The following is a 13,898-nucleotide window of genomic DNA, read 5'->3' on the forward strand; positions in this document are numbered from 1 at the left end:
AGTTTAAGCAAAAAAAAAAAGGGTCGAAAAATGGTCGGGATTGGGGGGTACCAGTGGTCGAAAAGTGGTCGGGACGGAGCGGGTTAAAACACTCTACCTCCTCAAGCAACTCGCCATTCAAAACTATATTCATCTCTCTACCATCTATCAACCTCGTACACTTCATCACTTTACTCTTATTCTCATTTACTTTCAATTTCCTCCTTTCACACACCCTTCCAAACTCCTCTACCAACTGTCTCAATCTTTCCTCTGAATCAGTCACCAGTGCAGTATCATCTGCAAACAGCAGCTGCTTCAGATTCCACTCCCCACATACATATTTAAATTTTTAAACTGCCTGCATTATAAGCAGCCAGTTCAAATAAGGAGTAATTTCCGAAGCTTAAGAGGTCTAAATTAGCTTTAAAAGTTTACTGTTATCAAGGAATATTAAAGTTGATAAAAAGTTTTATAAAACGCTGAGTGACGTTTGACGAGTATTATCCACCCACGGTGCACACCCACGTCTGCATGTTGCTCTGCATCCACCCATGGTGTACACCTACGTCCGCATGTTGTACTACAATACATGCCTGCATTTACTTCAATGACATCATCGGCGGCCAATCAGCAGCCACGAATCAAACACACCCTACCTCCCCCATACATCTCAGGTGCACAGGTGAACCAAATAGACTATAATTATAATTTACTTGTATTTACACCCACTTCTTCCACCCTTATTTTCGTACAGGAGCATAACTAAGGTATTCTTACGCTCCATAATTTCTCTGATACTATTTTCTAGTATAATCCCTAAGAAATATTTATGCCACTCTCCCCGCTACGGTTTGACCCATATTCTAGTCAGTTGAGGAAGCTCGCTGGCACCTTTTCCTAAGTAATTTATTTTGTTAATTACACCTAACTTTTCCTCTTCGTGATATAGAAATCATCTAGAAATCACCGTAATGTGCATAAATAATGTATAAAAGGATATTAACCAACTATATCTAAAAATAAATCGCTAAGGAAAAGGTACTAGGGATCTTCAAACTCTTCATTGGATCTTCAAACTCTTGAAGATCCAATGAAAGTAAGTAGACGATGCCCAGGTACTGTGCGACGAGAATACGAGCATATATCACATCAACACCTGCAGCTTTTACGTTGTTTAATCTCCTCACAGCATTAAAACAAACAAACAAATAAATCCTACGCACCCAACTTCCAATCATACAGGTGAACCAAATAAACTATAATTATAATTTACTTGTATTTACACCCACTTCTTCCACCCTTATTTTCGTGCAGGAGCATAACTAAGGTATTCTTACGCTCCATAATTTCTCTGATACTATTTTCTTGTATAATCCCTAAGAAATATTTATGCCACTCTCCCCGCTACGGTTTGACCCATATTCTAGTCAGTTGAGGAAGCTCGCTGGCACCTTTTCCTACGTAATTTATTTTGTTAATTACACCTAACTTTTCCTCTTCGTGATATAGAAATCATCTAGAAATCACCGTAATGTGCATAAATAATGTATAAAAGGATATTAACCAACTATATCTAAAAATAAATCGCTAAGGAAAAGGTACTAGGGATCTTCAAACTCTTCATTGGATCTTCAAACTCTTGAAGATCCAATGAAAGTAAGTAGACGATGCCCAGGTACTGTGCGACGAGAATACGAGCATATATCACATCAACACCTGCAGCTTTTACGTTGTTTAATCTCCTCACAGCATTAAAACAAACAAACAAATAAATCCTACTCACCCAACTTCCAATCATACAGGTCCCTGAGCTTATACATGTATGGCATGTCAGCACGACAGCCCATGATTCCTTTCTCGCCCGATGGTTGAGAGGCTGCCATCATCACCATCATCATCATCATCACCAGAGTCAGCAGTGTCTTCATGATCGACAATTATACTGCAGCTTTCCAATCTGTAAACGAGATAGGTTAGGTTAGGTTAGGTTAGTTAGATAAAGTCAGGTTAAGTTAGGTTAGTTAGATAAGGTCAGGTTAGGTTAGGTTAGTTAGATAAGGTCAGGTTAGGTTAGGTTAGTTAGATAAGGTCAGGTTAAGTTAGGTTAGTCAGATAAGGTCAGGTTAGGTTAGGTTAGTCAGATAAGGTCAGGTTAGGTTAGGTTAGTTAGATAAGGTCAGGTTAGGTTAGGTTAGTTAGATAAGGTCAGGTTAGGTTAGGTTAGTTAGATAAGGTCAGGTTAGGTTAGGTTAGTTAGATAAGGTCAGGTTAGGTTAGGTTAGTTAGATAAGGTCAGGTTAGGTTAGGTTAGTAAGATAAGGTCAGGTTAGGTTAGGTTAGTCAGATAAGGTCAGGTTAGGTTAGGTTAGTCAGATAAGGTCAGGTTAGGTTAGGTTAGTCAGATAAGGTCAAGTTAGGTTAGGTTAGGTTAGATAAGGTCAGGTTAGTTAGATAAGGTCAGGTTAAATTAGGTTAGTTAGATAAAGTCAGGTTAAGTGAGGTTAGTTAGATAAGGTCAGGTTAGGTTAGGTTAGTTAGATAAGGTCAGGTTAGGTTAGGTTAGTTAGATAAGGTCAGGTTAGGTTAGGTTAGTCAGATAAGGTCAGGTTAGGTTAGGTTAGTTAGATAAGGTCAGGTTAGGTTAGGTTAGTTAGATAAGGTCAGGTTAGGTTAGGTTAGTTAGATAAGGTCAGGTTAGGTTAGGTTAGTCAGATAAGGTCAGGTTAGGTTAGGTTAGTCAGATAAGGTCAGGTTAGGTTAGGTTAGTTAGATAAGGTCAGGTTATGCTAGCTTACTGTTGTTAGATTAGGTTGCTACTAGGTTACGTTAGGTGAGGTTTGGTTAGGGTAGGTTGGGCGATGATTTTTAGATTAGTTTGCTACAAGAAAACGTTAGGGGAAGCTAGGTTAGGTTAGGTTAGGTTAGGCTGTTGGTTTTAGATCATTTTTGTACTAGATTACATTAAACGAGATTAGGTTACATTGTTACTTTAATTTAGCTCAGGCTGGGTTGGATTGTTAGGGTTACATTTGGCTAAGTTACATTGTTAGACTTGGGTTGTTTTTGGCAGAGGTTCAGCAGTGAAGCTTTAAGAAGGTTAGGTTTAATAATGATGTTAGGGTTAGATTAGGTCAGTGCTTCTTAATTCTTGAGAGGCGGTCTAACACTAAATTGCCCAACACATCGAGTAGGCTGCATTAAAGGGAGGGGGGGGGGATATCTTTCATGAAAATCCACAAAGAAAATAATTCTTCTTCTTCATTTCTTTTCTTCTTTTTATTTCTTGATCCTCCTCCTCCTCCTCCTCTTCTTCTTCTTCTTCTTCTTGATTTTCTTCTTGATCTTCTTTTTTTTAGACTTCACTTGCTATGTCTTTCGTGTCCAACTTTCCTCTGTAGTCCATCAGTGGTTGTAGTGAGGGGTCGGTGTAGTGCGATGCAACGCTACCTACACTAAGGTAAATTAAAGTATACTGGCCTCTTTACTTGATTTACCTCCAGTTCCATTGATTCTTTCATTAGCGGACAATGTAACTGTGACTGTTGTTGCTGTGGCCTATGGTTCATCTGGATGGGAACCCAGTGGACTGCAGGCAGAAGCTGATCTTTCTCTGCAGCCCACCATCCTCCTTTCTGGGTTTAAGGATGGCGATGATAGGCGTTTGTATAACCTGGCAGCAATTTCGTCTGGTTATATCGGTGCACAGTGTCGGATTAACTGTGAGACAAATAAGGTAACTGCGCCATAGCCTCCGGAAGAAGGAGGCCTCCACAGTTTGTTCTCCCAAGTACTTTTCTTTCCATCTTCCACTTATCGTTTTAGTAATGAGCCAGTATTCTCTTCGGTTGAGGAGGCACCTTTACACCTTTTCTTAAGTGATTTATTTTGTTCATTACACATTACTGTCCTCTTCTGCGTTACATAAATCCTTCCAGTATCGCCATACTTTGTACAGATAACGTACAAAGGACATTATACAGCCATATCCAAAATTTAATTGCAACGGAAGAGGTGTTGGGAAACTTAGTCTACCGGTAAGAATACGATCCAAGGAGCTTAAATGTAAACGGACAAGACCGTATTGGTAATATTTTTCATAACGACGTTCCAGACAGATATATGATGTAAGCTGGCATAATGGCTTTATCCCGTCACCTCGGAGGCGTTCTTGTACTATAGGATCTTCGCAAACAAAAGTGACTCCTTAAGATTAACTTCAAGGCCTTCACCTACCATCTTCCGACCCTGTTAGTGCCACCACGAGCAGGCGTCCCTCTCCTGTAAGTGTGACTGTATGCAGTAAATAATTATCTAAGATCTGACTTAAGCCAGCCACGATTTGTACTGCAACCCTGAGGTATTAACAAAGCACACGCCTTTGTCTTAATAGCTGTGACAAGATAATGTGTGTGTGTGTGTGTGTGTGTGTGTGTGTGTGTGTGTGTGTGTGTGTAACAAAATACAAGCCTATGTATGAATACCTGGCACAAAAATGCTGTGTGTGTGTGTGTGTGTGTGTGTGTGTGTGTGTGTGTGTGTGTGTGTGTGTGTGTGTGTGTGTGTGTAACAAAATACAAGCCTATGTATGAATACCTGGCACAAGAATGCTGTGTGTGTGTAACAAAATACAAGCCTATGTATGAATACCTGGCACAAGAATGCTGTGTGTGTGTGTGTGTGTGTGTGTGTGTGTGTGTGTGTGTGTGTGTGTGTGTGTGTGTAACAAAATACAAGCCTATGTATGAATACCTGGCACAAGAATGCTGTGTGTGTGTGTGTGTGTGTGTGTGTGTGTAACAAAATACAAGCCTATGTATGAATACCTGGCACAAGAATGCTGTGTGTGTGTGTGTGTGTGTGTGTGTGTGTGTGTGTGTGTGTGTGTGTGTGTGTGTGTGTGTGTGTGTGTGTAACAAAATACAAGCCTGTGTCTAAATACCTGGCACAAGAATACTGTGTGTGTGTGTGTGTGTGTGTGTGTGTGTGTGTGTGTGTAACAAAACACAAACCTATGTCTGAATACCTGGCACAAGAATGCTGTGTGTGTGTGTGTGTGTGTGTGTGTGTGTGTGTGTGTGTGTGTGTGTGTGTGTGTGTGTGTGTGTTGTCGTGGTGGGAGGATTGTATACCCTGCAAATCTTGTGGGCCGTACGAGTGTGTGAAGATTCCCCCTGGACTCAGCAGGAGGACAGAGTTACCCATGCGGGTGAGGCGATCAGTGAGGGGTCAGATTAAGTGTTCCCAGGTCCACTGCCTTGCGGAGTACCCTTAGGATGGCTTAAAGCTACGGGAGTAAAGCCCAAACGAATAATCCGTAAATGCAGCCCCTTGGAATGCGGGGCTCGACAGAGAGAGCTCCCGGCAGACTCCTGCAACCCTGCTCAGTAGATGATCGCCGTGAATCTTCATGCCACTGTCACAGACTGTTGAAAGACCAAGTCTTGTGGTGTTAAGGACTGAGGACCCTTACCATCACACAAGATCCATTCATTGTGCAAGCCCATTGCTATACTCACTTCCTATTTCATTCTTTCATCAAAAGACCTACGGCGACAGGATAGGGTGACGACGAGAGGTCATGGATGTGGCTGGAAGTCGCTAGTTAGAGTCCTGCACATACGCAGCACTGGCCCAGTGGTCTCTGGGATGATGGCATTACAACAGTTTATGCAGCATCCAGCACTACGAAGCAGACGATGCCCAGGTGCTTACCTCTGGTGGGGGAAGGTTTAGAAAAGGAAGCCTTAACTTTTGCTGCTCCACACCACCAGGGCAGATAGCAGCAGCAGTATAGGCATCTCACACTGCAGCCAAAAATCCTAAAGAAGCCCTCTGACTCTTGCTACCTGGAATATTCGACCTTGCTTGGTACTGACCACGACACACAAACACGCTGTAGAAGTGCCATTATTGCTCATGAACTGAAAGGATAAAAAAAATTACATTGCTACCTTGCCTGACCCTCGTCATTCAGGAGAGAGCCAACTAACTGAAGCAGGAAGAAGGGTGTACCTATTTTTGGAGGGGATACCCGACGATGTTAGAAGAAACCATGATATTGGCTTTGCAGTTTGAAGCAACCTACTACAGAAGATCCAAGAATCACCTGTGAGTATATCGGAGAGGTTGATGTCCTGCCGTATACCACTCTGCAAAAGCCAATATGCAACACTTATCAGTGTCTGGGCCCCAACGCTTGACCCAAAGGACACCGCCAATTATTCCTTTTATGCCACTCTGGATGCTTCCATTCGCTAAATACTTCATAATGCCAAACTCTTCCTGCTTGAAGATATTAATGCCAAAGTAAAAAAAGATAATCGTTATGGCAAGGTATTATAGGCTGCCACGGTGTTGGTAACATAAACAACAGTGACTTTAAACTACCTTCCTTATGCTCGAAATGCAGTCTGGTCATAACCAACACGATTTTCAATTTAAGATTAAACAAAGGACCACCTGGCATCTAACTGTCATTGTAAGGCAGCTAGATCGAAGAAAAGTTCTTATAACCTGAGCTATGAGAGGTGCTGAGTGCTCAGCAGACCATAACCTTATAGTCAGCAAACTGCAGTTAGTCATATACTCAGAAATACACCATAGACCATGTTTCAGAAACTAAAATGAGTATTTTAAAGGATGCAGCAACTTGTAACACCTTCCACAGCACTATTTCAGACAAGCTTTCTCAATGTCAACCACTTGACCCAAACAACAATGCACCAAACCTAGACACAGAGTGGCTGAACATTAAGATGCTGCTTCAAAGCACTGCAGAAGAAACCCTAGGCTTCTTCACTCGCCGGCAAAAAAGACTGGTTTGCGAAAATGCTGAGGGCATACATGACCATGGACCATGCAGTGAAGAATAGAGCACATAACAACTGGCTGGCTCATCCTAGCTCGTTAGCCCTAAAAACTGATTTCCAGGGATCTTAGAAGTGAAACCCAGAGAAAACTGCGTGACACGAACAAAAGGTGAACTAAGCAAGCCAAAGAGCTGCAAAGACAGGCTGATATTAATAGCCAACATAGGTTCTACAAGTTCATAAAAACCATCCAACACAACATAACCCCTACTGGATCAGCTGAAGGAGAGCTCCTCAAAGACAAACAAGTAAGACAGATAGCCACAAGACGTCAGTGCATTACTGAATCAAAGAAACCTAGTGGAGCACAATATCCTTGACATCCCAAATCTTCCTCCAGCAGCAGATCTCAGTGTCCCACCCACACTTGTAGAAACTGTTCAGGTCATCCGATCTTTAAAAATAAAAGCTTTGGCCCTGATGGCATATCATAAGTCTCATATTGACTAACTGGAAGCAAGAACGAATTCCGCCTGAATGTCGTGCCTGAGATATTGTAACCATCTAAAAGAAGAAAAGTGGACCACTGAAGCTGTTACAAGATCAGGGGCATCTCCCTCCTTGTGAATGCTAGCAAAGTAATAGGCAATATCATCCTGACATGTAGAGGTGTATGGTATGTAGGAGGACTACTGTGCCTTGGTAGCAGGCTGTGAAGCCTACGCCCAAGTCGGACACATAAAAAAAAAAAAAAAAAAAAATCCAGACTGGCAAAACATCTACCTGAGTCAACACTTCCTGAAGCATAGCGTGGATTCCGGAAGGAACAAAGTACCTGTGATGATCTTTGTTTCTCTACAGATACAAGGAAAATGCCAGGTGTAGAAACATAACCTCTATATTACATTCATCGATCTTGCAAGAGCATTTGATACCGTTAACAGAGAACTTTCATGGAATGCTCTTTCAAAATTTGGAGTTTCAAACAAGTTTCTTACCAACCTGAAAAGTCTGTATGCAACATGAATGTTCGTGTGTCCATAGGTGGAAGCAAATCCGAACCCTTCAACGTGGACGTGGGCGTAAAGCAAGGATGTGTCCTGGCTCCTGTCATTTTCATCATCAGGGTTCATTTGTTGGTGACATCCTATATACGTCACCAACAAGTGAACCCTGATGATGGAATTAAAATCCAGTTCCATTTAGATGGTAACTTATTTATTCTCAGACGTCTTCAAGTACCAACGCAGACTGAAATGGCTCATTCCAAGAGCTGATGACTGCTCAGCCCTTGCACATACCTACAGGAGCCCTACAAGCATCGTTTCTAATATGTACGATGCAAACGGGCTACGAAATATGCCAATAAACAGAAATAAGATCTCAGAGAAACAACCCAGCAGAACCTCTTGTATTTCAGATAAATGACGAAAATGTAAAACAGGTGGAGAAATTTACCTACCTTGGAAGTGTGTTCACGATAAATATAACTTTGAAGCAGAAGTCCTTGCACGAATCAACAATTTTGGCCTCTTTTGATCGTCTCATATCCAGTGTCTTTGAAAATACCAACTTGAGAATCGAGACGAAGATATCAGTATATACGGCTATAAGCCTCTCCTTCATCTTATACTGTACTGAATCCTGAACTACTTACCTGCGTCACATTAAACAGCTTGAATCATTTCAAATCCAGTGCTTTCAGCTCATCCTAGGACTCACGTAGGAGGATATAATCTCTTTCTCACAAATTATCCAGCAGGCAAAGTCAGCCAGCATAGAATCCATGCTGACTAAAATACAAATGAGATGGGTCGGACACGTGTTCCGGATGCCTAAGCATCGCCTTCCCTGTCAGGTTGTTTTTGGTCACCTCCTTACAGCACGCCGCAACCCAGGGGGACAGAAGAACACATATAAAGATCATATAAGGACAACTCCGTAGAAGTGCAACATCAGTTCAGAAGATTTTGATGTCAATGCCTCTGGCAGAATAAAATGGAGCCGTCTGCAGTGAAGGAATTATTCTTCCCGAAGAAGCTCGCAACCTGGCTAGAGAAGGGCGTAGACAATCGAGGCACAACCAAAATATTCTCCCATCAAACCTGAACTTGACAGGCCGACTCTGTGGCAAAGTTTACGGATCCAGGATTGGTCTGCACAGTCACACACATTGGCACCAAAGACGATGACTGAATAGCAAGCGTCGTCTTCTGTAGCAGAGGGTCAGCTTGAAGTTCAAGCTAAGTTTGTTTGTGTGTGTGTGTGTGTGTGTGTGTGTGTGTGTGTGTGTGTGTGTGTGTGTGTGTGTGTGTGTGTGTGTGTGTGTGTGTGTGTGTGAATATTATACATACTTATGTGGATTAGATCCACGTGTGTGTGAATATTATACATATGTAGATTAGATCCATATATGTTGCTTCTATTTTTTTTTTTAATGCTAGAAAAAAGGAACCAAAGGCTAGGAGCCCGCAAACCGTTCATTCCAAGAAAAAAAGCAAAAACAATACAAAAGATAGCCAAATTCAAGATCCGTTCACTTCGAGATGTCTGGAAACACTGCGTTTGAAAGACTGGAGATCATAAGAAGTAGGAAATACAGACGGAGAGAGACTGTTCCAGAGTTGACCTGTTGCATAAATGAAGGACTGGGAGTTACGGTTAACTCTTGCATTAGAGAGTTGGACAGAAAGTGGATGAGAGTTTGTTGCCAGAGAGGTGCTACGCGCCCGTCGTATAGAGGTGGAGGGATGCAAGCAGACAGTTCAGAGGAGCAGTGACCATTGAAGTAGTGACAGCAAAGAGATAAAGATGCAACAGTGTGGTGAAGAGAGAGAGGTTGAAGGGAGCCAGAAAAAGGAGGGGAGTTAATGAGATGAAAAACCTTTGACTCCACCCTTTTGAGAAGGGTGCAAATGATGAGGTGAAAGAGAGAGAGATTGTCCAGGTGCTTGAGGGTGCAAAAGTAGATGGATGTGGGTTAACTGAAACTAAATGGGAGGTGAGAGTATGAGAGAATGGGAGTATGGGTGGGGTATATGTGCGGGAGTGGATGAGAATGAGAGCGTAAAAGAAGGAGTGTGTATTGCTGTGTGCAAGAGGTGCAAGAAGAATATAAGAGAGTATGGATCTGTTTGCTCAGGGATTGTGTGGGAAAGTTTGAAAGTTGGTTTACAAATGTGTGTGTGTGTGTGTGTGTGTGTGTGTGTGTGTGTGTGTGTGTGTGTGTGTGTGTGTGTGTGCGTGTATGCGCCAACGCAAGATCGTGCAATCAGAATGAAAGAAGAGTTATGGACAAAAGTGGAAGCGTGCATGGAAAAGTTTAAAGGGAATGAGAGTGTGTTTTTGATTGGAAATATGAATAGAAAAGTAAGGAATGTGAAGTTGGCTGGAGCAGTTGGTGCGTGGGGTGTGCCTGCAAAAGTGGATGAGAATGGCAGTGCTATAGAGGACATTTCTGCAGGAAGAGTCATGGTGATAGCCAATACCCTCTTCAGACATACTGATCCACAGGTATACGTGGCGAGTGATGAAAAGGGTGGGTGGTGAACTGAATGAACGGAATATGTGTGTGGATGAGAGAATCAGAAGGTGTGCAATGGATACAAAAGCATATTAAGAGGTTAGGGGAGCGGACTTTCTGACCACCACTTGGTGATGGTGAGAGTCAAGGTTCAAATGAAATGGAGGAATAGAAGAAAGAAGGACAAGAGGAAGTAGTTCGTACATGGAGGGTAGAAAGGTTATAAGAGGATGGAAAAAAACAGAATATAAGAGAGAAGTGGAGGAGCAATTGGGTAAATATGACATGGAGCAGATGGGGGAAGTGGAATGTGTGTGCAAGATATTCATAGAAGAAATCTGTGCAGCATGTGAGGTGGTGCGTGGGGTGAAGAAAAGACGAAACGGGGTGCAAGGAACAGCGTGGTGGAATGAAGAGGTGAGGCAGGCTGTGGCACAAAAGAAAAAAAACATGCAGGGGTTGTGGAGGAGGTTGAGAGACAGAAGAAAGAGTTATATGTAGAGAGGAAGAGAGAGGTGAAAAGATTAGTAAGAGAGAGTAAGAAGAGATTGGATGAGGATTTTGGAAGGAATTTGAGTGTAAAGTGGAGGGAATGTAAGAAAATATTCTGGAAAGTGGTAAAGAGTTAGGCAGGTGTTAAAGAAGTTAGTAAGGGAGTGAAAGATAAAATTGGTAGATAACTGGTGGAGAAGGGAGAAAAAGTAAGCAGATGGAGAGAGCACTTTTAGGAATTGTTGAGCATAGAGAAAGAAAGTAATGCTAGTGTAAGTTGCTGGAAAATGGCTTGGAAAAGGAGGGATGTGAGAAGAGAAGAAGGAATCAGATAGAAGTTCTGGAAGCAATGAAGAAAGTCAAAATGGGAAAAGCCCCGGGAATTGATGAAGTGTGTGGTGAAATTCCGAAGCATGGAGGAGAGATAGTGGTGGAATGGATGTGGAAGATGTGCAGATTGGCATGGGAGGAAGGTACCCTATATAAAGTCCCAGAGGATTTGAATTCAGTTTTAATTATTCCCCCGTACAAAGGGAAAGGGGATAAAGAAGTGCTTGGCAATCATGTGTCTTCTCTGTGTAATAGGAAAAGTATATGGTAGGATACTAATTGAAAGAATTACGGAAACAACAAAGGAATTAGTTGGAGAAGAACAAGGAGGTTTCAGGAAGGGATGATGTGTAGATCAGATATTCATTCTTAGATCTTAAGTAGAGAAGTTTCTACAGAGGGGAAGAAGTTGTATGCGGCCTTCATGGATTTGGAGAAAGTATATGACAGGGTGGATAGACAAGAATTGTGAAAAGTGTTAAGATTATATGGAGTAAATGGGAAGTTGCTGAATGCCGTGAAGAGTATGTATTAGGGTGTTAAGGCTGCAGTGCGTGTGGACAGTGAACTGAGTGATTCTTTCTATTTGAAGGTTGGATTGAAACAAGGATGTGTCATGTCTCCATGGTTGTTCAATCTGTATGTGGATAGGGTTATAAAAGAGATACAAGGCAGGGTGGTGGATGTTGGAGCGGCACTAATGAGAGAGGGCAGTGTGTGGAAACTCCCTGTACTGTTGTTTGCAGATGATACTGTGTTGTTAAGTGAAGACGAAGGGTAGCTGCAAGGCTTGGTGAATGAGTCTGGGACAGTGTGTAATAAACGGAATATAAAGATGAATATAGAGAAGAGCAAAGTTATGGTCTTTGAAAGCAATAAGTCTGTGAATGTACATTGAGGTTGGATGATAAGGAAATGGAAAATGTGAGTGCGTTTAAGTACTTGGGTAGTGTGATGAGTAAGGATGGAAATTTAGAGAGCAAAGTGCTTGAAATGGTACAGCAAGGAGAAAAGGTTGCTGGTTCAATGAAAGCAGTGATAAAAAACAAGGATGTGAGCATGGAAGTGAAAAAGTTACTGCATGGCAGTATTGTGATATCAACACGAACGTATGGAAGTGAAGCTAGGACTTTGCTGAAGGGACACTAGTCAAGAATGAAAGCAGTGGAAATGAGTTATTTGTGTAGCATGTGGAGTCATATGAAGAGACAGACTGACAAATGAGGAAGTGAAGGAGCGTTGTGGTGTGGATGTGATAAGAAGCTTTAGGAGAAGCACATTGAGTGGTTTGGCCGTGTGGAGAGGATGGAGAGGGAGAGACTGACGAGGAGAGTGTAGTGATTGAGATGGAGGAAGGGAGAGGAAGGGGGAGGCCAAGGATGAGATAGAGGGATGGAGTTGAGAGGTATATGAGAAAGGGTGTGTGTGAGCTGGGTGTAGGGCAGGGAAATGGCGGGGGACAGGGCAACATGGAGGTGATTTGTTTGTGGGGACCCCATAGGGGATTACGGCGTCTGGCAATATATACAGTATATACATATATATATATATATATATATATATATATATATATATATATATATATATATATATATATATATATATATATATATATATATATATATATATATATATATATATATATATATATATATATATATATATATATATATATATATATATATATATATATATTAGTTTTGAGAGCAGTAGACGTGGTTTTGGTGAATAATCTCAGTGGTGACATGTAGAGGTGTATGGTATGTAGGAGGACTGCTGGGCCTTGATAGCAGGCTGTGAAGCCTATGCCCTGAGTCGGACACACATAAAAAAAAAAAAAAAAAAAAAAAAAAAAAAACATAGAAGGCCTGGACCAATACCTATCTATTGCATGAGATCATTAATGCAGTCAATAATAATCTACTATGTCCCAGCCTCAACCCTGTAACTCGACCCGAATAAGCCTTCTTAAATCCAGTGCTCAAAATGTAATTGGTGAACAGCTGCAATACGGGAAAATGCAACTTTATCTAACAGTCTGACCAACTCTAAGCAGCGATTCGGTTAGAAATGAATATGAATCTGGTTTAATTAGAAAACTAAGAGTAAAGCCTATATATGTTGCGTAGTGTTAATGCCTTCCTATCTGCTGACGATGTAATGCAACGTGGGGACAGACTTTTCGGCCTGGAGGAGTTGGGTACACCCTTAAGAATAATAAACTATTTCGTTATACCGGCGCGTTTTTTTGTTTTATTCTAGCTATCATTTTTTTTTTTTTTTAAACGAATGACCTCTAGCAGCGAAGGGTTTCCCTCTGCCCTCCAGCTCGAAATGTCTATTTCATGCAAAATACAACTCTCTGGAGAAGCTAAGAGTAAGTAAATGATACGTCACATGATGGAGAAAAAACTTTAGCTAATAAGGGCTGTTTAAACTGAATAAAATCCCCAGTAACAGCAAGAATATACCACTAAATTATTGTAGAGAAAGAGCTGAGGTTGTCCCGAGTGATAGCATTGGCATTTTCTTAGATATTAAATGTCTACATTATTAATTTTTTAAAGCCACAGGTGCCTTGTTATTGCCTATTGGTGGAAGTATAGTTACATTTAAAACACTGAATGATGTGGAAATGACTGTGTGATTTAATCTCACTTTGTATGCGCTTGATAATTCTCCCACTATTATGATTTCTCACTCCTTGCTTCTAGAGGTGGCTTGCAGTCCTAATGGACCCAGGTTCGAATCCCGGCTGGGGC

The 13,898-nt window shown here is 41.6% G+C and overlaps 1 protein-coding gene across 1 annotated transcript in view; it reads right to left on the reverse strand.

Annotated features, from left to right (window-relative positions):
* The window catches only part of LOC145395516 (uncharacterized), a 34,738-nt gene extending 32,828 nt beyond the window's left edge, over nt 1-1,910 (reverse strand). Inside the window, exon 1 of the mRNA XM_080269125.1 lies at nt 1,766-1,910. Within this exon, the coding sequence (XP_080125251.1) occupies nt 1,766-1,910 (145 nt within the window). The remainder of the gene's footprint in view (nt 1-1,765) is intronic.
* Nucleotides 1,911-13,898: the final 11,988 nt, after the last annotated feature.

Source organism: Coenobita brevimanus, chromosome 31 (genome assembly GCF_032717465.1).
Source record: "Coenobita brevimanus isolate Jiangsu-jjx chromosome 31, ASM3271746v2, whole genome shotgun sequence".
In the NCBI taxonomy this organism is placed as follows: Eukaryota; Metazoa; Arthropoda; class Malacostraca; order Decapoda; family Coenobitidae; genus Coenobita; species Coenobita brevimanus.